This window comes from Bos grunniens, chromosome 12 (genome assembly GCF_055505025.1).
Source record: "Bos grunniens cultivar Pamir isolate PY7600 chromosome 12, Bosgru_T2T1.0, whole genome shotgun sequence".
Taxonomy (NCBI): Eukaryota; Metazoa; Chordata; class Mammalia; order Artiodactyla; family Bovidae; genus Bos; species Bos grunniens.
This window is the reverse complement of record NC_141176.1, coordinates 12,581,662-12,609,482: the sequence shown is the minus strand read 5'-3', so window position 1 is coordinate 12,609,482 and position 27,821 is coordinate 12,581,662. Positions and strand designations below refer to the sequence as shown.

Genomic DNA, 27,821 nt, shown 5'->3' with positions numbered 1-27,821 from the left:
TTAAAGGATTCATGCTAATTTTCAGTATTATACAATATTTAACACCTCCTCCTTAAGGTCTCAGAAAGTATTTTTAAATTTTATAATAAGTAACAGAACTTTGATATATTGGGGCTTAGGGGGAGGCTGTTAACAGCACAGGTTAAAAAAATCATATCTTCTGCAGCTTCTAGTAGCTATGATATCTACTGGCATATTTCTATAAAAAGTTTGAAAAGATAAAGCACTTTATTGATGCAAAACATTAATAATAGTTTATGGTAAAAGCCTTATGTAATACGGTTTGTTTACAAAGAAGTGGTAAGTATGCTATCCCCAAACCAGTGTTGTAAATGGGTTAATATGTACAATTAAGTCATAAAATAGAAACACTAAAAAAAGTGAATGAATGTATGGGAATATAAATTCTTACAATGAAACGATAGAAAAATGGGTTTCAAAAAGAGCTTTGCTAATGGGCAGTTTCAACTACAGAGGGGAAAAAATGCTTATAAAAAATTAATTTGTTCAGGTTGCATTTTCTTACAGAATAATGATCTTATTTGATTTGCTGAAATGTAAAATCTATAAATCTTATACACTGTAATTTCACCACTGTGTTAATAGTTATGTTAAACCTTAATTTTAAAATGTTCTTGTATAAATTAAATGTACTGTTCTGCAATTGAAATGGAATTATTATATATAAACTGACCAGAATAACCAACCACAGTGTTATTTATACTAGGGAAATAGTGTACATATCAACATTTGATGAACCAGGAATATACATACTTCTACTACCGATACTTACCATCAGAATCAGTGCTGTTGAGTGCAATTGGAGGTATGACAGATACTTTACATTGGCCAAGTGGACATACAGGATGATATAAATCTTTACAGGCAGTGTGTACCTAGTAGCAAAGAAAGAAGCCTTCAGGAATCACTAAACACACATCCATGTTTTGTTATGGTACAAACTATGTCTAAGGAACTGAAAAATTAAGACTAAGTGCATCTTCAAATGTCCAGGAATTCATAAAGTATTTTAATGGCACAGTGTTTCTATTTCTAAGGAATGGACTAATCATTTTAGAGATGGGAATTTGATTTGGTTTGTGCAGTCTGTTTTCGTGGGTGACTCAGGCAAGTAGTATGTAGTCAGTAAATGCCTGGTGAGAGCAAGGAGAGAGGAAGAGACAGAGGAAGGAGGACAGAGGAAGGAAGAAGGGGAGAGGGGAAGGGAGGGAAGAAGGGATGAAGAAGGGAAGCAAACCGGTATGCGTCCAGCATCACTGTCCATAGGAAAAACTGATGACACTAACCGTACAAAATTCTTACATAATATAATGAAAATAAAAACAGTCTGCAAGGTGTCTGCAGGGATCCTGCAACTTTCCATTCACACCTTTTTTATAACACTGTCATGCTAGTACAGTTATAAGGACATCTGTGCCTACTGTCTCAGCTAGACTGCCCTCTCGGCAACGAAAAGAGAAAGGTCTTATTATCGCCCACTCATCTTTAGAAGTGATCCACATCGCCAGCACTCAGCAGATGTCTTAATTCCGTAGGAAAAAAAGTTTCAAGGTCACTCAAGCTTTGGAAACATATAATGTAGGACCTAGGCAGGAGTTGGAGAAGGCAATGGCACCCCACTCCAGTACTCCTGCCTGGAAAATCCCATGGATGGAGGAGCCTGGTAGGCTGCAGTCCGTGGGGTCGACAGGAGTCGGACACGACTCAGCGACTTCACTTTCACTTTTCACTTTCATGCATTGGAGAAGGAAATGGCAACCCACTCCAGTGTTCTTGCCTGGAGAATCCCAGGGACAGGGGAGCCTGGTGGGCTGCCGTCTATGGGATCACACAGAGTTGGACACGACTGAAGTGACTTAGCAGCAGTAGCAGGACCTAGGCAATTTAGAATAATTTATGTATCTACCTAGAGAGCTTTTAAATGCTTCATCAGTAAAAGCAGGCACTTCATAAAGCACTTATTTAATGTGGTTTTATTTCATTAGTCCTTTAGAAAACTGGCATATCAGTTAAATATATTTATAAAACTTTTAGGAAAGTAATTGAAATTTGATAGTGATTCTTATTCTGCTGATGACCTGATTTGGGACAGTTTCCTATTATGATTTATAATAATTAATCCATCAGGATTTTAGAAAAATGAAAATGCACAGTTTTAAAAGAAAAAAGTTTGAGAGTCATGAAACAAAACAGAAAAATATTTATAACAGTGTTAAATGAAAAAAGCAGAGATAAAATTGTATCTTCACTATTTTTATAAAAAAGGTAAAACTATATCCAAAAACTGGGCAACAGCTGGAAAACTTAGGAGGTGATTCATTAAGGTTGTGGAAATACGGCTTGGTTTGGTTTTGAACCAAGTGACCATGTTTAGACACTAGAGATTCTGCTGTTAGAAACTCATAGTCTAAAGGCAAAATAATATCATAACAGATAAATGATAGTGTATATGATATACAAGATTAAGAGGGATGGAAAAGGTGGCAACAGAGGATGAGATGGCTGGATGGCATCACCGACTCAGACACGACTGAGCGACTGAATAACAGCAAGCTTTCCTTTTTGGTTACTGTAAGTTTATCTCCTATGTCTGCAGGATAAATTAGGAGTTTGGGATTAATGTACACACACTACTGTATATAAAATAGATAACCAACAAGAACCTGCTGTACAGTACAGGGAACTCTACTTAATATTTTGTGTAGCTATAAGGGAAAGGAATCTGAAAATGAATATATATACACACGTATGTTTACTTATGTATAAATGAATCACTGTGCAGTACACCTGAAACGAACACACCACTGTACATCAAGCATACTTCAGTTAAAAAAAAATAATAGCTGACTAAAGATAAGGAGAGAGCTATATATTGCAGGTAAAGACAACTTTTATAAAATCTTTCTAAAATGAATCATCACACAGATGATCTCCCTTCTTTTCAAAACGTTATGAAAAGAGCAGCTGCAGTTTCAGAAGGAGAGAAATAGACTTCAGTAAATGCAGACTAATAAAAGCAGTGGTAGAGACATATATCAGCAGTTACCCCCCCAAAAAAAGAAATCTTAAGTGGAACGGAATCTTGACTTAAAATCTGGTTTGAATGGCACAAGAGTGTTTTCAGGGTTAGGGTTGCACGAAAACTCCAAAAGGAGAGAGATTATCCAATATAGTCTGTATATTATATTAAATGGGATTTAAAAAGTAACACCTATGGCAATAAAAATCATGGCAATCAGGAGAATTATGTTTGATTCAAAGACGAAAAAGAAACACAAGATAACCTATCAGTCCTGACTAAAAAGTCATAGGACTTATTTTTCCTCCATGGCTCATGGAATCAATTTCATGGATTACAAAATCAAAACATCATATGCAGACCTCTTGCATTCACTGATCTTCAAATCAACAGTATTTTTAAAATTTTTATTAACACTATTTTTTATTTTTATTTTTTGGCCACATCATGAGAAGATTTTAGTTCCTGGACCAGGGATTGAACTCACACCTCTGCAGTGGAAATACAGACTCTTAACCACTGAACCACCACAGAAGTCCCTTCAACATAGTTACTGAGAGCAATGGTTTCCCATCTTTTTTGTTGGGGGGAGGGGGTGACTTCCAAGACTCAAAACTTGACCAAACAACTCAGCCTCAACGCAAGGCAATCGGCACCCTAGCTGGACAGCATCGCCCAGTGCTCAGGTGGGCGCACACTGCCTCCTCGCCCTGCTGTCTTTTAGCCCCACATCACCCTCTGAGGGCCGTGAGGACACCCTGAGGTCCTGCCGGGACCACCCTCCTGCAGCATGGAGGCCCAGTCCTCACGCAGACTGTCAGAGGTGGGACCATTCCTTGCCGCGGGCTCCATGCTGTGCTGTACCTGCTTCCCACCACTTGCTTACATGTGCAAAGAAGATTTTAAATATCTACCCATTTCTAAAACATAAAGGCATACACTTTAAAATGTATCAGTGCACGGCCTATTGAATTCGGCTTCTTTCTGTCAAGAGAACATGCATGGGGTTGTAGCAAACCCACACCTTGCTTGTCAGTCAAAATCTGGTGGCTTTCTGTCAGCAACAGGTGTTAAAATGGGCTGAAAATAGCAAACCACTAGATGCGGCTAAAGCTTGATGAAAAACAGTAAGACTGTGAGAAAGAGGTCTTCAGATAAAAGAAATATATAACAAGAACAGGTGTCACAAACAGGAAACGTGCAGAAGTAGCCAGAGGGGAAAGAATACACTTTGAAAAAGGTGCATCTTAAAATGGGCTTCCCTGGTAGCACAGCTGGTAAAGAAATGCAGGAGAACGCCTGCAATGCAAGAGAACGCCTGCAACGCAGGGCACGTGGGTTCCATCCCTGGGTCAGGAAGATCTCCCGGAGGAGGAAATGGCAACCCACTCCAGTATTCTTGCCTGGGAACTCCCATGGACAGAGGAGCCTGGCGGGCTACAGTCCACGGGGTCACAAGAGTCAGACACGACTAAGCGACTAAACCACCACCACCAAAACGGGTACCTGTACTATCGGCTGTGCTCTGCCATAAATTCTTAGCTTTGTCTCTAAACCACATAGATGAAAAGATACAGGAAGAGTCATTTCTTTTAATGGAGAATATTCATAAACCTCTCACCATCGTTCTACACCAAAGGCATCTCCAATCTTGAAGACGGAGAACGCTGCCGCACGTTTTGTCGCAGACGGCACACTTGGCGCTCACGGGCAAGTTACCCTCGAGCCACTGGTGAGGCATAGCCACCTACACAGCAGGAAGAAAGGGCAGTCGAGTTAAGACCATGGAGGACACCGTTCTTAGCCCAGGGAAGAGAGACAATGATTTCTTACTCTATGGAATCAGCAGCATGTATCATTCCTGGCATGCATGCATTTCCCCCACTTTTAATGAGCATCTATTATGCCCAAGCACGATAGGGATACAAAAATAAAACTAAACCCCTACCCTGCAGGATGTGTATTCTGGCTGAGCACAGAGAGGGATTATCGTAAAGTGACCAGGAAGGGGTATCAGAGATTTGCATGCAAAGGAGATAAGGTTTTGAAGGTGGGGGAGCAGGCTCCAAAGTCCGAGGAGTGAATGTCTGGGTATACAGCTGAGCTGAGCCTTACAGAGTACCTTAGTCGGCCAGATAAGGGTCTGCAGCATCAGCCCAGCCCAACAACCCCTCCTAAGCCCTTACACACCAATCCTCTTAAAATTTAAGAGCTGAAAGAAGCTACGAAGGATTGAATTGAAAATAAAAAGTCCCAATCTACCCAAACTTTCCATCTGATCCTAATAATCAACACTTCCTCTTAACTTCCTGTTGTAATTTAACTAATTAGATGGCTCCCACTGAACTTCCACGGGAGCAGAGAACGAAGGAGTGGGGGTGTCTGGGAGAGAGAGGAGAGGAAGGGAGCCTACCCCGTCCTCGTTCTCGATGATGTCCTTCCCAATGGAGGCCAGGGTCGTCCACTTGCAGTTGTTCGTTGCCCTCACTGCACAGCGTTTGTGAGCCTTGAATTTACACACTAAAAAAAAGCCAACCATTGCTAAGTGAACATGTACTTCTGGACCAATGATGAAAGGAAATCACAGCATGAAATTTCAAAGGGCTGGGGAGGGTGAGTAGAAGAAAGACAATATTTTTTAAAGTTTCTATTACTCTTCAATAACAGTCAATATTCTAAAAATCAAATATGATTATGTGCTTATGAAGCATTCTGATCAAGCTACAGATTGCTACTTAAAGAGATTTCACTTACTCCTAAAAGAAGAAAGGAAATAAATACTAAAAGAATTAATTCTTGAGAAAGGAGACAACACACACACACACAAAGAAGATAAAATTCAGTAATACAGGTTTTCCAGTGGTCATGTATGGATGTGAGAGTTGGACTGTGAAGAAAGCTGAGCACCAAAGAATTGATGCTTTTGAACTGTGGTGTTGGAGAAGACTCTTGAGAGTCCCTTGGACTGCAAGGGGATCCAACCAGTCCATCCCAAAGGAAATCAGTCCTGAATGTTCATTGGAAGGACTGATGTTGAAGCTGAAGCTCCAATACTTTGGCCACCTGATATGAAGAGCTAACTCATTGGAAAAGACCCTGATGCTGGGAGGGATTGGGGGCAGGAGGAGAAGGGGACGACAGAGGATGAGATGGCTGGATGGCATCACTGGACATGGGTTTGGATGGACTCTGGGAGCTGGTGATGGACAGGGAGGCCTGGCGTGCTGCGATTCATGGGGTCGCAAAGAGTCGGACACGACTGAGTGACTGAACTGACTGACTGACAGGAGTTCTGGTAACATCCAATTTCTAAGTCTGGGTGCTGATTACATAAAAGCATTTAATTTGTGAAAATTCAACAAACTGTGTACCCTTCTGATGTCTTCTTTTTTCTGTTCGTATATTACACTTAAATAAAAAGTTTGAAAATATCAGAGAGATAAAGAACAAGATAATTCAGGGGAATCTGAAAGTCCAAGTACATCAAGAAAATATCCAGACATCATGGGAAATGCATTGATGAGGGTCACAAAGACGGCACTGTCTTTTAAAAGTGTCCTGTTGGGACTTCCTGATGGTCCAGTGGCCAAGACTCTGTGCTCCCAATGCAGGGTCCCCAGGTTCGATCCCGGATCAAGGAACTAGATCCCACATGTCACAACTAACACCCAGTACAGCCAAATAAATATTTTTTAAAAGTATCTTGTTGGAAGTGAGTAAATAAAAAAGAGAAAAACAAACATCGCATACTAACGCAAATGTATGGAATCTAGAAAGATGGTGCTGATGAAATAATCACAGACATAGAGAACAGACTTGTGTACACTGAGCAGGGGAGGCAGGGGGTAAGGGAGGAGAGGGTGGGATGCAAAGAGACAGTAATATGGAAACACACATTACCATGTGTAAAAGAGACAGCCTTTGGGAACTTGCCCTGTGACTCAGCGAACTCAAACCAGAACTCAGTAACAGCTGAGAGGGGTGGGATGGGGAGGGAGGTGGGAGGAGGTTCGAGGGAGGTGACTTAGGTAAACCTACAGTTGATTCATGCTGATGTCTGGCAGAAACCAACATAACACTGTAAAGCAACTGCGTGTGTGTTAAGTCACTCAGTCTTGACCAACTCTTTGCAACCCTATGGACTGTAGCCCGCCAGGCTCCTCTGTCCATGGGATTCTCCCAGCAAGAATACTGGAGTGGGTTGCCATTCCCTTCTCCAGAGGAACTTCCCAACCCAGGGATTGAACCTGGTCTTCTGCATCATAGGCAAATTCTTTACCGTTTGAGCTACAGGGAAGTCCTAGGGATATATCCTTCGATTAAAAACAAACAATGTTTTTTTAAAAAAAGATTTAAAAAGTATCCTGTTGGGATGACTACATGATAATGCAGAAGAAAGGAATAATGAAGTGACACTCCCACTACAGGCATCACTAAAGCTCCCCAGCCGTATCACCAGAAAGATACCTACAAAAGAGAAATATGAGGAAACAGCAAGACAGAAGCAGCGTGTACACGAACAAAACAAATAAACCACAGATTATCTGAAAAATTAAACCTTGCTTATGAAAATCAGAACTTGACTACTACTACGCTTATCCATCCCTGTAAGGACACACGCGGTTGTTTACTCGCTCAGTCGTGTCTGACTCTTCTCGACCCCATGGACTGTAGCCCGCCAGGCTCCTGTGTCCATGGGATTCTCCAGGCAAGAATACTGGAGTGGGTTGCCGTGCCCTCCTCCAGGGGATCTTCCTGATCCAGGGATTGAACCCGTGTCTCCTGCACTGCAGGTGTATTCTTTACCATTGAGCCACCAGGGAAGCCCACCAAGAACATGCATTAACATACATTTAGCCAATTGCTAATGAATATTGACATTATAAAGAGTTTCTGACTTTTCAGAGAAATATTTAAAAGTAGAGATCATTTTGGTAGAAACATAACAAGGTACCTGTTGCAAATTCAAAATGAAAAGGTGGCTCCTTTTTGCATGGTTTTTGAATTTCTGCCAGTAAACCATTAACAAATTTCAAATAACAGGTTATGAGCTCTTCTCTTTAAATTGTCTTAATTTAATATAACATGAAAACAAACAGGTCAAGTAAAATAAATGAGATGCCTATATAGCCAAATGTTCAGAATGCTTCAGTATATAAGTAGCCAGTATATAAATGGCCATTTAAATTGAGCCATTTTTCCTTAAAAACAATATGAGTACATAGATACTGGCAATGTTTCATTTACCTGCTCTTTTTGTGTACACTGACAAATTCTTTCCTGGAAATCATAATATTTTTGCTATAAATGACTTTGTGACTCAAGCACAGACCTCATACAGAAAACAAATTTTCCACTTAACTTTATTGCTGAGAAACAGCAAAGTAAAGAAACAGCATCGCAGAAGGTAAGCTTTGTTTGAAAAGTTACTTCAGCATGATATCTACTCCCTTTTGCTATAAGGCAAGTGACTTTTACATTAGTTACTATTTTAAATTATTTAAATGGCTCAATCTGTTATTTTATTTCTCAAAAGAATGGTTTTAGTTTTAAAAAAGCAAGGTGTTTTCTAAGTACAAATAAGTGTTGATAGTCAATAACTTTTCTAAGAGACAAAGAAGGAAGTAATATAAAGAGGGCAACAGGGTCTAATTTCATGGCTTTTTGAAGATTTTGCCATTAAAAATTAAACGGTTCATGAAAAATAAAAATCACTTTTGTAATAATAAAGTTCTTCATGCAATGAGCATTGAGAATCACAAAGGTGTTTAATATAATATATAACGATTAAAATAAAACAAACGAATGAAATTATGGTCACTAAGGAATGGACATGAGGAATAGGCCCCTTAATTTGGCAGGTGACAATTTTCTCCACACAAGTGATTCTGAAATAAAGCATTTTTTCCTGACCTATAATATAGCCATTATTTTAAACCACAGAACTTAAAAAATACACTGGCTTGTAATAAAATTATGATTCTTTATTGCAATATAGTCTTGAACAAGTTTTAAGTGTTCAACAGTGGTTAAGACAAAAATTCATAAATACCCCTGTAGAGATATTTTAAGCTGTTGATTAAAAAGAATTACCATCTAACTTTTTATTCTTAGAGTGCTGTTTAAATCCTTGAGAATCACAATTATGCTCTGAAATTATAATTAGCATTCTCAATTGATTTAGGGAATTTGTGAAATGCATTTTCTGCCTTCTGTTTTTCATTCATATATTTTATATATGCAAGGTTTTAAAATAATTCAGTTATTGTTTAACACAAGCCTAGAAGACAAATCAGTACAGACTCCTTTTACTGTGAAAAAGGGGAAGAAAGACTAAGTAAATATAGTATTGGTGTTGCACCCTGGAAGATGGATTCTATTATAATACTTTATTCATTTTCATTATTGAATGAATTTTTCCTGAATTTGCACCTCTGTTATAACTTTAAAAAATTTTTGTGTTGTAAGCCTTCGGTTTTGCTAAACAAGCAGTTTATGCAGATTTCAAGGGGATTTCTAAAATTTAACTTTGTTTACAATAAACATATCCTAAATAACTACAGTCTCAGAGAATAAAAAGGCTTCCCTGGTGGTTTGTAGAGAATCCCCCTGAAAATGCAGGAGATGTGGGTTTAATCCTTGAATCAGGAAGATCCCCTGGAGAAGGGAATGGCTACCCAGTCCAGTATTCCTGCCTGGGAAATCCCATGGACAGAGGAGCCTGGCGGGCTACAGTTCATGGGGTCACAAAAGAGTCAGACATGACTTAGCAACTAAACAATAAAACAACACAAAATAAAAGGCAACCTTTTTGGGTATTCATAAAACCTTTGGGATTTCTAAAATCTGCTACAGTTCTAAATATACTAATGGCAAGATTTAAAATTTTTATCAACAAAAAAATTGAATACTAACATATATTCCTCTAAAAGGTATTTTAAAAATGCTATAATTGAGACTTTAAAAATCAGAAACTTAATTATCAATAGAATAATGTAACACATCTTTTTAAAGACTTGGAAGCTTTTTATCCCCACCAGCTAATGTAATTTTCATTTTTCTTTTAAAATGTTTAGAAAAATATTCAGTCATCCCACTGTTAAGTTCAACTCCTTTACCATTAAATATATTTAATAATGCATAACTCTCAGATCAGAAGGGTACCACAGATCAGTTCTAACAGTATCTAAGATACTAATAGATTTGATTTTTTTTTTTTAGCAGTTTGAGGAATAACAGACTATAAGGTAACTGTAGGGGGGCTTCCCTTATGACTCAGTTGGTAAAGATCTGCCTGCAGTGCAGGAGACCTGGGTTCAATTCCTGGGTTGGGAAGATTCTCTGGAGAAGGAAATGGCAACCCACTCCAGTATTCTTGCCTGGAGAATCCCATGGACAAAGGAGACTGGCAGGCTATAGTCCATGGGGTCACAAGAATCGGACATGACTTAGAGACTAAACCACCACCAAGGTAATTGTACAAAGACCTTCAGAATAACTCCATATAATCACTAAAGTCAGAAAGACTAATTATGTCTTTGTTTTCAATCATTTGTTAAATCTAAAAAAAATGTTTACGTCTCCTCCAAATTCTCATTTTCATGAATTTTAATGCATCAGGCCATGATACAATCTCTAATTGTTTGCTTGATGAATTTCTTATACAACTCACCTACAAATGTCTACAATTTATCTGACTAGAAAAACAGCATCATTGTATGCATTCTCTTATTTCATTTTTATAGTATTCTGTGAGATATAAATGACTATTATCCCCATTTTAGAGAGGAGGCAGCCAAAGTCTAAAAGGGTTAGACTAATCCTGGTCATAGTCTGTAGTGTTGAAACTGGAATCTGAACCCACAGAGTTTAACTACAGAACTTTATTCTTACACACTAAGCCTGTCATGTTAAATAGCTGAAATACTGATGTATCCTGGGTTTTATAATTCAAAATGAGTTAAAACTGTGACTCTATTTCTTATTTATTATTTAATTGTAATAGTTATATTACAAAATTATCTAAGAATTTTTTGTATTAAGAGAGAAAAGCTAATAATAGTATTATATGTGGTTTAAAAAGAGGTACACAGTGATGGAACCACTGAGCTATTAAATAAATCAAAAGAAGGTATGAGTTTTCTCCTGGTGATGTTAAGTGGTCACTTCTCTTAAATTTAAAAATAATCCACAAATCCTGTGATGAGAACAACAGCATAGACCTTATTTTTAGAGAACTTTAAAGAAATTTAAAAGGATGTGTGTGAGTGTTAGTCGCTCATTCATGTCCAACTCTTTGCAACCCCATGGACTGTAGACAGCCAACTTCTCTGTCCGTGGGATTCTCCAGGCAAGAATACTGGAGTGGATTGCCATTCCCTTCTCCAGAGGATCTTCCTGATCCAGGGATCAAACCCAAGTCTCCTCCATTGCAAGCAGATTCTTTAGCATCTGAGCCACCAGGGAAGCCCCATTTACATTAAACACAAATGAAATAAAACATTTAAAATGATGTAGTATAAGTAACCATCAGAAATTCTGCCAAAGGAGTATATACTATCCACCAGAAAGTTTTGTCCTCTATAATCAAACAGAACAGAAAAAGAATGCTGGAAAATGAGAATGAAATACACAGTCTACAGAGTTTTCTTTACCAGTAGATGCTAGTTCCTGAGGAGGGAAATGCCATACTTTGATTTATGCGTGTATGCTCACTCACTCAGTCGTGTCCTACTCTTTGCGGATGTTTGGACCAGAGCCCACCAAGCTGCTCTGTCCATGGGATTTTTCGGGCAAGAATACTGGCTGCTGCTGCTGGAGTGGGTTGACATTTCCTCCTTCAGATGATTTCATGTTATCTTTTCCTAAGCTAAACTATTTTCTAAGTCGTTCATATCTGGGCAGAGCTCCTCTTGAAGCCACAGTTTAAGGACAACACTCTGGTCCCCCGAGAGGCTCCCACTCACTGCTTCCACCCAAGGGCAATGCCTTGCTGCGGAGCTGTTTCTCTGTTCGCAGAGGTGCCGGTGGTGGCGTGTGTACAGGAAGGACAGCGTTGAAGGAGGACACGCCCTGGTTGCTACTGTACCTTCGCAGGACAGGCCGTGGGAGGTGACTCCAGAAAGACTCTCTCGGCACACGTTACAGAAAGTGGGGCGGGCGTGGGAGCACGCGTACCAGTTATGCATCCCTGAGAAATGTTCCACGTTAAACTGGGCCACCTGGAAACGAGACGTCAGGGTAGGTTTGCCAAACGAGAGAACAGGACTACATGCAGAAGCTACATAATGATGACCGAAATTTCAAATCCATTATTTTTAAAACTAAAACACTTTGCTTTAGCTAAAAAAAAAAAAAAAAAACTATATCAGGTTTAAACAGGTTGCCAAATGAATCTACATATACTTTTCCCCCCCACAGAATATAGCTGTAGCATTATGGATCACATTTATTCTCTAAGAGGGCAAGAGGAAAAGAGAGATGCTACTTCACCTCGTAAGGTTCTCTGGTCTGTACAGACTTCAGCGAGCTGATCCAATCCTCCATCTCTTTCCTGTTCTCAGCGCACAGCATTAGTCTTCTAAATGGAGTGATTATCTGAAAGGGATAATTCAACATAATGACTGCTAACAGGCAACAGAGAGAGGTGATTATAAGACCTAACATCTTGCAAGGTGATTCTATTTCTAACCTTTGAGTCCTTACTTCCTTGATGAAGAAAGTATGATGCCCTATAATGTAAATGGATTTAGTTCTCACTGTGGTACAGAATGTTTCTAGGAAAGACACATTCTGACGAATCTTTTCTAGTTTTTTATCTCATTGCTATTCACTTATCAGCCCTTTACCCAAGTCTATGAACTCAAATGAGCAGAGTATTCTTATTTCATGGAATATATCTTGAAAATTAACTTAAAATATACTTCAAAATAATTCACAGTAAGCTTAGAATTAATACATTTTCCAATATGGAAATTTTTTAAATTCAAAAATCAAAGGAAAGTAATATTAAATGATTTCATAACGGGTTCATTACAGTTTCAAGACTATTCTAAGTAATGTTGGGTTTACACATCCTTCCCATGGCCTATTGTAATATGATTTATGTGATGAACTTTTCTTCCTGCTGTGTAGAACTCCACTGTACTACCTTTTAGTGAGAGCAGGGAAGAGGAATTAGCACGCAAGTCCTTTAGCTGGCTTTAAGAGAAGAAAATAATTGTGACTTTCATCTTTTTTCTCATGTTACTAAAGAAGGCAAATTCACTACACCAAGAATCTTAAAGCAAGAGGAATAAAAATTTCATGCTGTTATAGTACCAAAAGTAAGATTCTTCGAGGTAAGATTCTGAAATGACTTGAAAGCAGCCACTATTTACCTGTGAATACAATACTCAGGTTGTAATCTTGAAGTTGCTACACCCAAAGCATTTACGGACAGAAGGGACCATTTATTTATTTGTGAAAGAAAAACAAAATGTTACATTACTACCTGGAAACTAATTCTGAATAATAAATTATATATTTATTTATAGAGCAAACAAGAAATTTTCTCAGGTTAAAAGCCATTTGATTAAGTGATAATCTACATATTGCATTAGAGAGCAGATTTCCCAAGTTGTGGAAAAGTAATAATTATATTAAAAACAAACAAACACGGAGCACTTCTCCAAAAGAGTAAACTGGCAAGCCTCAATCACTACAGCTCATCTTAGGAAATAAGTCCTTTATTCAAAGCTAGAGTTCAGCACAGTTGTAGCTACTCACCAGTCATTGCCTATTGCCTCCTGTCAACCGTCGTTAGTTAAGGCTAACAATCCTTCCGCAGACCAAGGGGATTTCAGTACACTGCACAGGCACTCGTGCTTAAATACAGCTGGCCAGAAGTCACGTGGATGGGGAGCACGAACCACTCAGCACTGAGTATTTGTTAATTGCACATGAAATTGAACAGAACCTCACTTTTCTTCTGTTTTCCACTAAGCTCTCTGGATGAAGCTTATTAGCAATTGGTCACTCCTCTTCCTCAATAAATAGTTAATGCAAAGAGCAATGCCTCCCTCATTACTTACAAGCCAAATGGATGCTTTATTGCTTCAAAATGTTTTTCCAGGACAGCTCATCGAGTGCAGCAGAGAGGTACCATTAAATGATAAAACACCCCTGGCTCCAGTGACTGGCACAACACTCCAGAAATATCTGCATGTCAATGGGACTGACTGAGTAAATCTGGTATTTAAATAAGTATCATCTTCTGTATGCTTTACTTAATTTTTCTGCTATATGATATGATGTCACTTTAAGGATTCCTTCTCTTTCATTATGGCCTTAGAGTGAGTGAGATGCATATTATACAGGTAAATAAACCAGGCTTGCTATCTTATTCTTTCATTTTGTTTTTGTTGATGTTAATTTCTTAGTAAAGCAGGATGTCTGATGGTTTTAACTATCTTTAATGGCTTTAACAGCCATTGTGAATTCTATATAAAGAGGGTAAAGAAAGATGGAGAAATAGCTTCTAATTTTTCTTGCAGTTTTTGGAACTACATGAATGCCTCAATGCTGAACGATTTCAGCAACATAAATCATGCATGTACTTCATGCATTCACAAAGTAAAATGTTTACACTTTCAAATTCTCCTTTTAAAAAAAAATGCGTTTTAAAATGGGCAATAATAAGCCAGTAAAGATAATATATCCTTAAAATACAAGACTTTTTAAAGCCATACAGAAATTATAAATAATCAGGATTTACAAGCCTTGTGATTAAGAAATCTACTGATTATCAAGTTAAGATGTTGATCCAGAAAAAGGAAATCCTCCATAAATCGTGAAATGCAGAGAGATCTCGTTTTGTGGCTGCAGGACCAAAAATACCTCAGGGAGCAGCCCAGAACTGGCTGGGCTGAACAGAAGACAAGACTGGTTCACCAGGCAAACCGGTAACACCTCCCAGATTGCCCCTTTCCCCGGTGAGTTAATCGCTCATCCATTCGCCAAAGCAAAGAGTCTTCTCCCCACCTTTAATGTAAATTCTTCCTCATCACCGAGAAGAGGAGCAAAAGAATGTGATGTGACAGTCACAGCCGCTAACTGATGGGCTCTGGCTGCATCGTCACCAAACCCCATTAAACTACAGTAGTCCCTCATCCAAATCTTTATTAGGAAAATACCTGAGAAGCAGCAAACTCTGAGAATTACTTAGTTCTACTCTGAAAGCCTTTTTATTACAACAGACAAGGGAGTAGGGTAGGGAGATCGAAGGACAGAGGCGAGGCCATTCCCAGGGAAGACTACGTTTGTGGGTGCTCACTCAGTCTCGTCTGACTGTGACCCCAGGGACTGCAGCCCACCAGGCTCCTCCCATCCATGGGATTTCCCAGGCAAGAATACTGGTGTGGGTTGCCATTTCCCTCTCCAGGGGATCTTTCTGACCCAGGAATCGAACCTGTGTCTCCTGTTTTGGAAGGCGGATTCTTTACCCACTAAGTCATCAGGGAAGCCGTGCTGGGGGCCAAAGCTGGGATGTTTCTGGAGGTAGAGGACTTTTTCCCTTTATTGCGGGATTTGTGCTTTACCTATTCTAAGGCATCCCCAGCTTTCCCGGTGGTTCACCAGTAAAGAACTCACCTGCCAATGAGGAGACATGGTTTCGATCCCTGGAGTACAAAGGAAAGATATCTAACACTACTATGTATAAGATACATAACCAACAAATACCTTCTGTACAGCACAGGGAGCCCTTCTCAAAATTCTATGATAACCTATGTGTGAAAAGAATATGAAAAAGAATGAATATACACATAGAGAGAGATAGATATAACTGAATCACCTTGCTGTATACCTGAACTAAAAAAAGCAACTACACCGTAAAGCAACTACAATCCAATACAATTTTTTTAAAAAGGAAAGATGTCTAAATTAGTTTTTTAAGTGCTACCTCGAATTAAAGACAAACTGTAGAAACAGAGATACTCTTTCACTTTGGTGGTTACTGGCCTATAAGGGTTAATCCAACAACATGATTATGTTGTAAAAGGATCAATAATTTCTCAGTCCAGTAAAGCATATAAACATAAAAAACAGATATAAAACAATCTGGCATTAATATATAAAATTATATCAAAGAGAAACATTAAGACTTTAAATACATGAACAGGAAAAAACAAATAACTGTATTGGTCATCTTTCAGTGAAAGAACTGTAGACAATTTAAATATTTTGTTTTGGTTTGCCTGTGGTTTCTAAAGCAAATATGTAGTATTTCAGTCATAAAAACATTCTTTAATTTTTTTTTTACTAACATTAGAACAGGAACTTAAAACTTTGCACTGTTTCAAAGCAGGAGTTTTCAAACTTGGCCGTACTTTAAAATCACCTGGAGACTTTAAAAAATTCCAGTGTCAAGGCCACACTCCACACTGATGAACTCGGAACATAAGAGGGTGGGATCCAGCTACCAGTGGTAATTTTTTTAAACCCCCAAGTGATTCCAAAGTGCAGCCAAGTTTGAGAGCCAACATTCTAAAGATGCGTGCGTGCTCAGTCACTCCGGCGCTCAGTCGTGTCCAACTCTTTGCGACTTCATGGACTATAGCCTGCCAGGCTCTTCTGTCCATGGGATTTCCCAGGCAAGAATATAGGAGTGGGTTGCCATTTCTAAAGATATTTTACTGTAAATTCCCAACTGGAAACCAAGAATGTAACAACAGAGTGATTCAGTGTCTAAACCCTGAAGTCAGACTTAGAATGAATACCAACAGCATCCTTCCTTAGATGTGTGGCTAGGAACGCCTCCTGGCTCTCTGAGCCTCAGTTTCGCATCTGCAAAGAGAGGCTGGAGCAGCTCCTCACAGCTCTGCAGAGTGTGGTGTGCATTAGGGAGACAATCCAAGCAAAGCCCTCAGCACAGTGTCTGTTAGGAAGCCAGAGATGAGATGAGGGACATATTCACAGCTTTCTTCTATAATATACATATTTCTTGTGACAATATACATTGCGTGTTAAGTCGCTTCAGTCATGTCCAACTCTTTGTGACCCCATAGACTGTAGCCTGCTGGGCTCCTCTGTCCATGGGAGTCTCCAGGCAAGAATACAGGAGTGCGTTGCCATCCCCTTCTCCAGGAGATCTTCCCGATCCAAGGGTCAAACCCTCATCTCTTATGTCTTCTCCAATAACTAGCACGTTCTTTACCACTAGCACTGTGTAAGTGTAGTCATAGACAAAAGTAATAGGAACTTGGGTCAAAAAAATGGAGGCATTTTGCCAAGAAAATAGTCACTGAGTAGGAAGCCACCCAAATAGAGTTAAAGATAATGACCTATTCCTTAGAAGACATTAGGAAATATCAACAAATAAATCAGGAAACAATGGTCCCTTCCTTTAATTGCAGTGTCTGCTGCTGCTGCTAAGTCACGTCAGTTGTGTCCGACTCTGTGTGACCCCATAGACGGCAGCCCACCAGGCTCCGCTGTCCCTGGGATTCTCCAGGCAAGAACACTGGAGTGGGTTGCCATTGCCTTCTCCAATGCATGAAAGTGGAAAGTGAAAGGGAAGTCTCTCAGTCGTGTCCAACTCTTAGCGACCCCATGGACTGCAGCCTACCAGGCTCCTCCATCCATGGGATTTTCCAGGCAAGAGTACTGGAGTGGGGTGCTGTTGCCTTCTCCAGCACTGTGTCTAACCTTACCCAAAGCAGTATTATAATGGTAAAAGGCTTACCAAAGAGCATGAGATCCCAGGACAGCAGTGAAAGAGTTCAGAATGCTGGCTCTGGTAGGTATCATGTCTCAACTAATTAAGATAGAAGGTTCCTTCTGCAGGGATGGGGGAGGTGCAGAGGAGAGAGTGAGAGAAAGTGTGTGTGTGTGTGTGTGTGAGAGAGAGAGAGAGAGGGAGCATGTATGTGAGAGAGAGAGGGAATGAGGTTGAGGTGGTGGTGAATGTGTGTGTGTTAGTTGCTTAGTCACGTCCGACTCTTTGCAACCCCATAGACTGCAGCTCACCAGGCCCCTCTGTCCATGGGATTCTCCAGGCAAGAATACTGGAGTTGGTTGCCATTTCCTTCTCCAATGCATGAAAATGAAAAGTTAAAGTGAAGTCACTCAGTCGTGTCCGACTCTTAGCGACCCCATGGACTGCAGGTCACACAGAGTCGGACACGACTGATGCGACTTAGCAGCAGCAGCAGCAGGGACTACACTTTGACTTTGTGAAAGCCGAACCAGGTATAGAGATATGTCTTTCTAACACTAGGTCTGCTATACACGAAGTGGCCAGAAGCTCAGTCTTAATATCCCTCTTCCATCCTTCCTCATAAAATCTACATCCATCTCTTAAATTATGTATGTTCTCTTTTTTTCCATTCTCCTTTTATGGAATGAAATAATTCACTTTGACAATTTAAATGTGCCAAACTGCAACACAGCTAAGCATCCTACATGGGTATTTTGAGAGCAGAGATACTCCCATACTTCAGCGAGTAAACAGGGATCGCTACATCCAAAGGCACAGGTCTTCAATGATGTGTCCATACTTGAATCAAGCCGAGAGTTTTTCCAAAACACGCTCCAAATCAGACTTGGTGAATCAAAATCTTATTGGGGGGCATGAATAATTTCAGATATTACTGCATATTGACAAAGCTATACAGGTAATTCTGGTGCACCTCCATTAGTCAACCATGAAGGATAACAGAAGCAACCAATTTTCCCATTCATCAAGGAGGGATCTGGTCTAAATAATGTACAGAAAATGATCTTAAGCTTTATGGCTCTTTATGGGGAAAGAGTCACACCCCTTTCCCCATACCCCTGTGCTCCCAAGTTTCCAGAGCTCTGCCCCTAGTAGTATTTCCTTGTGTGGGACCCATATATAACATGGAGAAGGAAATGGCAACCCACTCCAGTATTCTTGCCTGGCAGGCTACCGTCCATGGGCTTACAAAGGGTTGGACACGACTGATCGACAATTACCCACTCACTCGTATGTAACAGCCCACCACCTTTAGCACCCACATGATACAACATTAGTTACCAAATGGTGGGCTCCGAGGTTTTCGTTTGGCCCTCTGTTGACCACTGAAGCGCTGTGTTATGAAACAACAAGTTAATATCTATCATATTAGACAGGTTCCTTGCTCATCACAATACAAGCAGCTTAAACCTATTTTCTTCAGCTGACCACTCCATAGCCTGTTGGTTCCTAGAGGCATCCGAGTTTGCAAATCCTACATAAACTCTGATGCCTTGCCTTCTAAGGTCAGTGCTTCCCTCTTTTATCATAGTTGCTCAAGCCCCACTGGTTTTCTAAGATGACAAATACTGATCTAAAAAGTAATTTTTCTAAGGTGTTGATGGATGTGCTGCTGTGCTATGCTAAGTTGCTTCAGCCATGTCCAACTCTGCGACCCTACAGACTACAGCCTGCCAGACTCCTCTGTCCATGGGGATTCTCCAGGCAAGAATACTAGAGTAGATTGCCATGCTCTCCTCCAGGGGATCTTCCCAACCCAGGGACTGAACCCAGGTCTCCTGCATTGCAGGCAGATTCTGTACCATATGAGCCACCAGGGAAAGCCATGAATACTGGAGTGGGTAGCCTATCCTACTCCAAGGGATCTTCCCAACCGGGGAATTGAACTGGGGTCTTCTGCATTGCAGGCAGATTCTTTACCAGCTGAGCTGCTAGGGAAGCCCTCTACTTTCTATACGAGGGGTTTAAAAAGTGTTACAGCAAATTAAAAAAAAAATTATTCCTTCACTGTAAAATACTGAACTAAGTAACTATGGTCAATGCAGATTCTCTTTCTTCTCTTTCACAGCTTCTGCATCCCCAGGTTTTGTTTGAGAAGAAAGATGAAAAAGAGGCAGAGTTAAAATCTGGCAACTAAATTTTGAGGGATGCCTACTAAAGAATGAGGGGTCAATACAACGATGAGAAAGATTTGCTTTAAAGCACTTCAGATAAAATAGAGAAAATAGAGAATAGATAAATCAAGTGTGGCAACATCTAGATGGCAGTAAGAGAGAGGCAATGTGGATGTGGGGGTTCATCACAGTTATTCTGAGTCTGGATTTAAAAAAAAATGTACCAAGCATTTGGGAACCCCAAACAAAACTCTTTAAGGAAATGAGAAGGCAAGGGATGTGGGTGTCTTAAATCTCAGCTTGCAGGCCACACCCACCGGGACACAGCATCTGACCTCCCACTTCCTTCTCCCATGCTGCTGACGCCTGGTCGATTCAGTCACGTCTGACTCTGTGCGACCACATGCACTGCAGCCCGCCAGGCTCTTCTGTCCATGGGGATTCTCCAGGCAAGAATACTGGAGTGGGTTGCCATGCCTTCCTCCAGGGGAATCATCTCAACCCAGGGATCGAACTCAGGTCTCCTGCATTGCAGGCAGATTCTTTACCACTGTGCCACCAGGGAAGCCCTCCTTCTTCCATACCAAACTCAAATTAGATGAGTAATGTGGTTCCCTTGCTCAAATGACCCAAAATGTCCACAGAATCTAATGAAGCAAGACTTCTGATTACTGATGGAGATGGGTTGGGATAAAATATGCTGCAGAGAGCTGTGTAAATCCTCCTCCCATATAATTGTTGAGTTTCAATGATTCTGCTTAAGATTAAACCTGTAGATCACAAAACTTGATACAGGGAATCATGGCTTCATAACAATGTCATTTTCCATGCTAATTTGATTTGCCTTATAACCTATGGTTGGATTCTTTAAATTGCCTTAGAATGTCAAACGTAAATAATATAAACTCTGGTACCTGTTCCCCTGAAAAAAGAACCACAGACTTCAATGCTATCAGTACCAACATTCTCTCTACATATCTAGTATTTCCACAGGATCTCACATTCTAAAAATCAAAGTTTCCCTTCACTTAAATTAAAAAATCTAAAATACTCAAAAATCAAAATTTTCTTGAAAAATAACATATTAACACTACAAAATAGAGACATGTTAGCTGCCAGAATCTAAATATTTTTCAAAGGAGCAATGAACTCAACATTACATAATTCACACAGTCTTAGAATCCATACAAAAACTGTAAAAGAAAGCAGTGCATTTAATGTCTTTATGGGAATGTCGTGTCTTTAAGGCTTTGCTTCAGGGCAATCGTTCTGTCACTTCCTAGAAGCATTTGGTTCACTAGAGAGTCAAAGAGGGGACACAGTGAAGCTGTAAAGTCAGTACCTCTGAAGCTGTGCTTCCCTGACCTGCTATCCCTGGAAAACAAGACGAGGCAAAGGCTTCATGGAGGCTATTAAGGAAAGCTATAAAAGTGTTCCTTTCTGGGATTTCCTACCATATCATTTACATACATAAATTAGTTGTATAATGACAAACCACTGTTTCTTTGAAGACAAAGAAAGTTTGTATCCAAGTTAGTATTAACAGTCTCTATGCTGTTGTTTAGTTATCAAGTCACATTCAATTCTTTTGCGACCCCCTGGACTGTAGCCCGCCAGGCTCCTCTGTCCATGGGGTTTTTCCTGGCATGAATACTGGATCCAGTTGCCATTTCCTTCTCTAGGGAATCTTTCTGACCCAGGAATTGAACCCATGTCTCCTGCATCTCCTGCATTGGCAGACAGGTTCTTTACCAGTGAGCCACCTGGGAAGTACAGTTATTAATGTCAGGCAATCCCTACTGTATTAGTTTCCTATTGCTGCTATAACAAAGGATTCCCATACAGTTGTGATAGGAGTTTGAAATCAAAGGTGTTGGAGGGCTACATTTCTTCTGGAGGCTGTAGAAAGAATCTACTTTCTGTTTTGTTTCAGCTTCTAGAGGCTGCCTGCATTCCTTGGCTCACGGTGCCTTCCTCGTATCATATCGTTTCACCTGTTTTCTTCTCTGATTCCTCTTGCCTTCCTCTTACAGGGACCCAGGTGATAACTGGGCCCACTCCAATAATCCAGGATAACCTCATCTAGCAAGTCTCTTTTGCCATAGAAAGTGATGTTCACAGGTCACAGGAATTAGGGTGTAAACATCTTCAGGGTTCATTATTTAGCTTACCACACCCACAAAATAAATATATAGTTGTAACTTTTGATACTGTAATAATGAACTGATAAATTAATGACACCCCTAGTATATTTTATTATATTCATAATTTTAACTAATATCCATGGATGTAAACAACTTCTTTTCAAAGGGATTAATAATTAAGTTCCTTAAAAATAGGAGGCTCTTCACATGGAAACTCTCCCCAGCGTTATGTGGCAGCCTGGACGGGAGGGGAATTCACAGGGTAATGGAAACACGTGCGTGTATGGCTGAGTCCCTCCACTATTCACCTGAAACTATCACAACATTGTTAACTGGCTCTACACCAATACAAAATGCAAAGGTTTTTAAAAATAGGAGACTCTTATGTTCATAAATGGGATTTCCCTGGTGGCTCGGACCAGGTTTGATCCCTGGATTGGGAAGATCCCCTGGAAAAGGGAATGGTAACCCACTCCAGTATTCTTGCCTGGGAAATCCCATGGACAGAGAAGCCTGGAGGGCTACAGCTCATGGGGTCACAAAGAGTCAGATAGCACTCACTTCCATGTTAACAGACAGAATGATTCCTCCTGCAGCATCTTACATTTTCAGAGTGCCTTACCATCAATAAGGTCACATACATTATCTCATGCAATCATCCAGCTATTTAGCTGGCCGACATGACAGGCAAAAATAAATTTAACTTGTTTAAAATCTCCTATTTAAACGTGTTAAATAGGAGAGCCAGAGCGTACAGTTAGAATGTCCAGCTTCATACCACAACCTCTTTTTCTTGTTAAGCCAAACAAGTAGAGCCTGTTTCTCAGCTGCTGAAAGTGAAATCTCTTGTGCTATAAACTGAGCTATCAACTCTAAGAAACCAACTGTTGACAAAACAATTATGTCAACAGAAAACAAAAAGCTTAAGGTGAAGAAAGTTTCAGATTAGCAATAACAAAAAAAATTTCCTATAAAAAATATCAAAATAATTAAGCTATAACTTAACTAAATAATAGTACCTAAAATATACTTGGTTCACCAAAATTGGTTTCTAAAAAATCTAAAAATCACTGATCATCATTCTAAAAGGACACCAAAGTCAATTAATATTTACACTGCCAGTACAAAGCAAACCTATTTCACAACTACCAAAGGGAATTAAAAGAATTCAGAACCAAAAGGCAGGCCACACCCATCAGCTGTGTAGTGTTCCATATAGTTTTCTTAGTGTGTGCAGGTTCCCCACGCGTCCAACACCCAAGCGTCTGAAAAACAGAGTTGAGTAACTTCCTGAGTTCACCTGGCTTCTAGGTGCCTGGGTTCACCTGGAGCCAGACATCCTGGAATGTGAAGTCAAGTGGGCCTTAGGAAGCATCACTATGAACAAAGCTAGTGGAGGTGATGCAATTCCAGTTGAGCTATTTCAAATCCTAAAAGATGATGCTATGAAAGTGCTGCACTCAATATGCCAGCAAATTTGGAAAACTCAGCAGTGGCCACAGTACTGGAAAAGGTCAGTTTACTTTCCAATGCCAAAGAAAGGCAATGCCAAAGAATGCTCAAACTACTGCACAATTGCACTCATCTCGCACTCTAGCAAAGTAATGCTCAAAATTCTCCAAGTCAGGCTTCAACAGTACGTGAACGGTGAACTTCCAGATATTCAAGCTGAATTTAGAAAAGGCAGAGGAACCAGAGATCAAATTGCCAACGTCCGTTGGATCATCGAAAAAGTAATAGAGTTCCAGAAAAACATCTACTTCTGCTTTATTGACTATCCCAGAGCCTCTGAATGTGTAGATTACAACAAGCTGTGGGAAATTCTGAAAGAGATGGGAATACCAGACCACCTAACCTGCCACCTGAGAAATCTGTATGCAGGTCAAGAAGCAACAGTCAGAACCGGACATGGAATACCAGACGGGTTCCAAATTGGGATAGGAGTACGTCAAGGCTGTCTATTGTCACACTGCTTATTTAACTTATATGTAGAGTACATCATGTGAAATGCCAGGCTGGATGAAGCACAAAGATAGAATCAAGACTACCAGGAGAAATATCAATAACCTCAGATATGCAGATGACACCACCCTTATGGCAGAAAGAGAAGAAAAACTAAAGAGCATCTTGATGAAAGTGAAAGAGGAGAGTGAAAAAGCTGGCTTAAAACTCAACATTCAAAAAATGAAGATCATGGCACCCAGTCCAATCACTTCATGGCAAATAGATGGGAAAACAATGGAAACAGTGACAGACTTTATTTTGGGGGCTCCAAAATCACTGCAGATGGGGACTGCAGCCATACAATTGAAAGACGCTTGCTCCTTGGAAGGAAAGCTATGACAAACCTAGATAGCATGTTAAAAAGCAGAGACATTACTTTGCCAACAAAGGTCCCTTTAGTCAAAGCTACATCCAGTAGTCATGTATGGATGTGAAACTTGGACTACAAAGAAAGATGAGCACCAAAGGATTGATGCTTTTGAACTGTGGTAAAGGAGAAGACCCTTTAGAGTCCCTTGGACTGTAAGGAAATCCAACCAGTCCATCCTAAGGGAAATCAGTCCTGAATATTCATTGGAAGGACAGATGCTGAAGCTGAAACTTCAATACTCTGGCCACCTGATGTGTAGAATGGACTCATTGGAAAAGACCCTGATGCTGGGAAAGATTAAAGGCAGAAAGAGAAGGGAACGACAGAAGATGAGATAGTTGGATGGCATCACCGACCTGATGGACCTGAGTTTAAGCAAGATCCAGGAGTTGGTGATGGACAGGGAAGCCTGGCGTGCTACAGTCCATGGAGTCACAAAGAGTGAGACACAACTGAGCTATTGAACTGAACTGAACTGAACTTCCCTGATAACCTTATCTAAGGTTTCCACTTTCACTCTCTACCTTTACGGCACTTTTCTCCACTCAGAGAGAAACATTTGACTGTTTCCTGACTCCACCCACTTCATGTCTGTTGTACAAGTGCATTCTAAAAGTCAAACACACACACACACAACATAAATAAATAATAAAAAATAAAGATCAAAAGCAAGTGTAGCACAGAGTGTATTAATGTCTTAAGCAATGGGCAAAGATAATGGATTAGATGAGCTATAACATTATGAGGAAAGTGCTAAAGGCTATCTATTGTGATCATTTAAAAACTTACCCTATTTGAATCCATCAATCAAATTACTCACTCAATCACTAGAAAATATAAAGAGTGTCTATTTTATGCCAAGCAATATTGCAGCCCTGGAGGCAAAGAAATGAAATACTCCATTCTCAAGGAGCTCATAGAATAATGAGGAACATGAGGTAAGTAAACATGATTTCAGTACAGTTAGTTCCTGCCATCTTCTAGACCACGTGACCCGACTTCAAGATCCTTCAAGATCTGGACCCTTATCTACGCTCTCAGCACCCAGGGTGCAACTGGAATACAGTGAAACTTTGGCAGCTAACCAAGACTGATGCATTAGGGAGCCAATATTCAAGCATTGAAGGATGAAAATAAGATTTTTTTCACACCTAAAAAATGTAATAATCCCTTACTATCATTTTATAATCAGTCAATGGCCAAAATTTCCCCAATTGTCCCATTAAGTGACTTTTTTTTCAAGTTAAGATGTTGAGTGCATTTCTATGGAGAGGGAGGGTTATTGCCAATAAAGGGACACACAAACCACACAGCTGAAGAAGGGCAAGGTGAGAACCAGTATTGTAAGTAGTGTGATAAGCCAACCATAGCTGGAAGAACAAAGAGAAGCCAAAGGTAGTCATGAAAAGCTTTCAGCCATGCTCAGGAGTCTGGCTTTGATCCCCAGAGTGACAGAGCGCTACCAAAGGGCTGTAAGCAAGGAAGCGAGCAAACCCTTTATTTCAGAAAGAGAACTCTGGCAGCAATGCAGCGGGTCAGCCGGGTGGGCAGGAGACAGGGGAGAAGACTCTTCTGAAACTGTAGGCAAGACAAGCCAGGGTCTGAGCTCAGGGTGGCGGTGGGCTGCTATGGAAGGAGGAGTCCAGAACAGACAACAGAGATGGTGAAGGGTTTAACAGCTTTCCAGGGGCATTAATGGGACGTGGCGACCGGCTGTGAGAGAGATAATGAGAGAGCAGTTCAGATGACTCCGGCTTTCACACTTGGAATGAAAATCAGTTTAAAGTCCAAAATGCTAAGAATTACCATTTACGGAGCGGTTATAACAGGCCAGAACACACGTGTACTAAGAAATATCTCATCATATATCATTTCATCTGTCATACAGCGTATACCATGTGTGTGAGCTCAGTCATGTCCAGCTCTTTGTGACCCCATGGACTGTAGCCCACCAAGTGCCTCTGTCCTCGGGACTCTCCAGGCAAGAATACTCGAGTGGGTTACCATTTCTTTCTCGAGGGGATCTTCCTGACCCAGGGATCGAACCCTTATCTCCCGCACTGGCAGGCAGATTCTTTCCCACTGTGCCACCTGGGGCACCCAGCATATATAATATTACATCACATATCATATTGTATCAATTTCATCCACAGAGCTCAAAGGGAGCAAACCATTTTACACTTGAGGAACCTAAGACCCAAAGAGGTTTGCAATCTGCCCAAGGTCACAATGCACATGCAGGATTTGAAACTAAATTTGGTCTGCTTTCCTAGCCATCTCCTAGAGACTGAAGGAACATCAAACAATTTACTGGCATTATCCTAGAAGAAATGACAGAAAAGGCTGTACAAACTGCTACCTTTTTCTCCCCTTAAAAAATAATCAGGGATATTTCATTTATATCTCAATCCTGTATATACTTGTACATTCTTTAAAGATGAGCACGGAAAGGTGCTGGTAAAATAATAACTTCATTTACTAACATAGACAGATCTCTGCAAACCAGATATCTTTGGAGAGCAAGAGAGTAACAAGAACAAGGAAATCGTAAAGGAAATCAACCCTGAATATTCATTGGAAGGACTGATGTTGAAGTTGAAGCTCCAATACTTTGGCCACCGGATTCAAAGAACCAACTCACTGGAAAAGACCCTGGTGCTGGGAAAGATTGAAGGTAAAAGGAGAAGGGGGTATCAGAGGATGAGATGGTTAGATAGATAAGATTTATGTCCACCAACTCAGCGGACATGAATCTGAGCAAACTCCTGGAGACAGTGAAGGACAGGGGAGCCTGGCGTGCTGCAGTCCACAGAGCTGCAGAGTCAGACACAACACAGCGACTGAACAACAGCAAAAAAGACAATCATGCGGAGCACTGTGCTTGAGGTATTACACTGTCCATAGGAAACTGAAAGGTTTTTTGTTTATAAACAGACCATTAATCTCAGTATTAATGGCAATAACAAGGATCACAGTGATTTCAGAAATTATTTCTGTAGGCTGTCACATACACTTCCACTGAAAATTAGCAGCGAGCATTAGTTAATGGACACATTAAAAGTTTTACCCTTCATTTAATATTTTTAGACTGTACTAGGGATTGGAACAATGCATTAGCCTCATTCCCTGGGCACACGCTCTTTTGGTTTGTAACCATAAATTGCTTTGTACAGAACACACAGGCAATGGAAACTGTCAAAACAAAGTAATTATCTTATTTGTACTGGTCACCACAAAACTGAAACGTTTCTGAAATCTAAAATTTCCATTACACCACAATCATACGTAAGGAATACAGAAGATATCTGAATATGCTAGAAAAAGAGCCATGAAAATGATAGCCCCCCAAAAGTACTTCATGTTATTTTAACAGTTTTTTAAAGCATCTCTCTCA

At 40.2% G+C, this 27,821-nt stretch overlaps 1 protein-coding gene across 12 annotated transcripts in view; it reads right to left on the bottom strand.

Moving 5' to 3' along the window:
* Positions 1-27,821, bottom strand: part of DGKH (diacylglycerol kinase eta) — a 205,975-nt gene that overhangs the window by 62,794 nt on the left and 115,360 nt on the right. For 10 of the 12 annotated variants that reach the window (XR_015137816.1, XR_015137815.1, XM_086328819.1 and 7 more), the window contains 5 exons: positions 12,533-12,637; positions 12,129-12,261; positions 5,454-5,560; positions 4,662-4,787; positions 794-896 (listed from right to left, as the gene is read on the bottom strand). Coding sequence is in view for 9 of the 12 variants with exons in the window: in XM_086328819.1 (XP_086184945.1) it covers positions 794-896; positions 4,662-4,787; positions 5,454-5,560; positions 12,129-12,261; positions 12,533-12,637 (574 nt within the window). In the remaining 3 variants the exon portion in view is untranslated. Of the gene's footprint in view, positions 1-793; positions 897-4,661; positions 4,788-5,453; positions 5,561-12,128; positions 12,262-12,532; positions 12,638-13,419; positions 13,452-13,807; positions 14,240-27,821 lie in introns of those variants that run through there. The other 2 variants (XM_086328821.1, XM_086328820.1) reach the window with 2 other exon arrangements.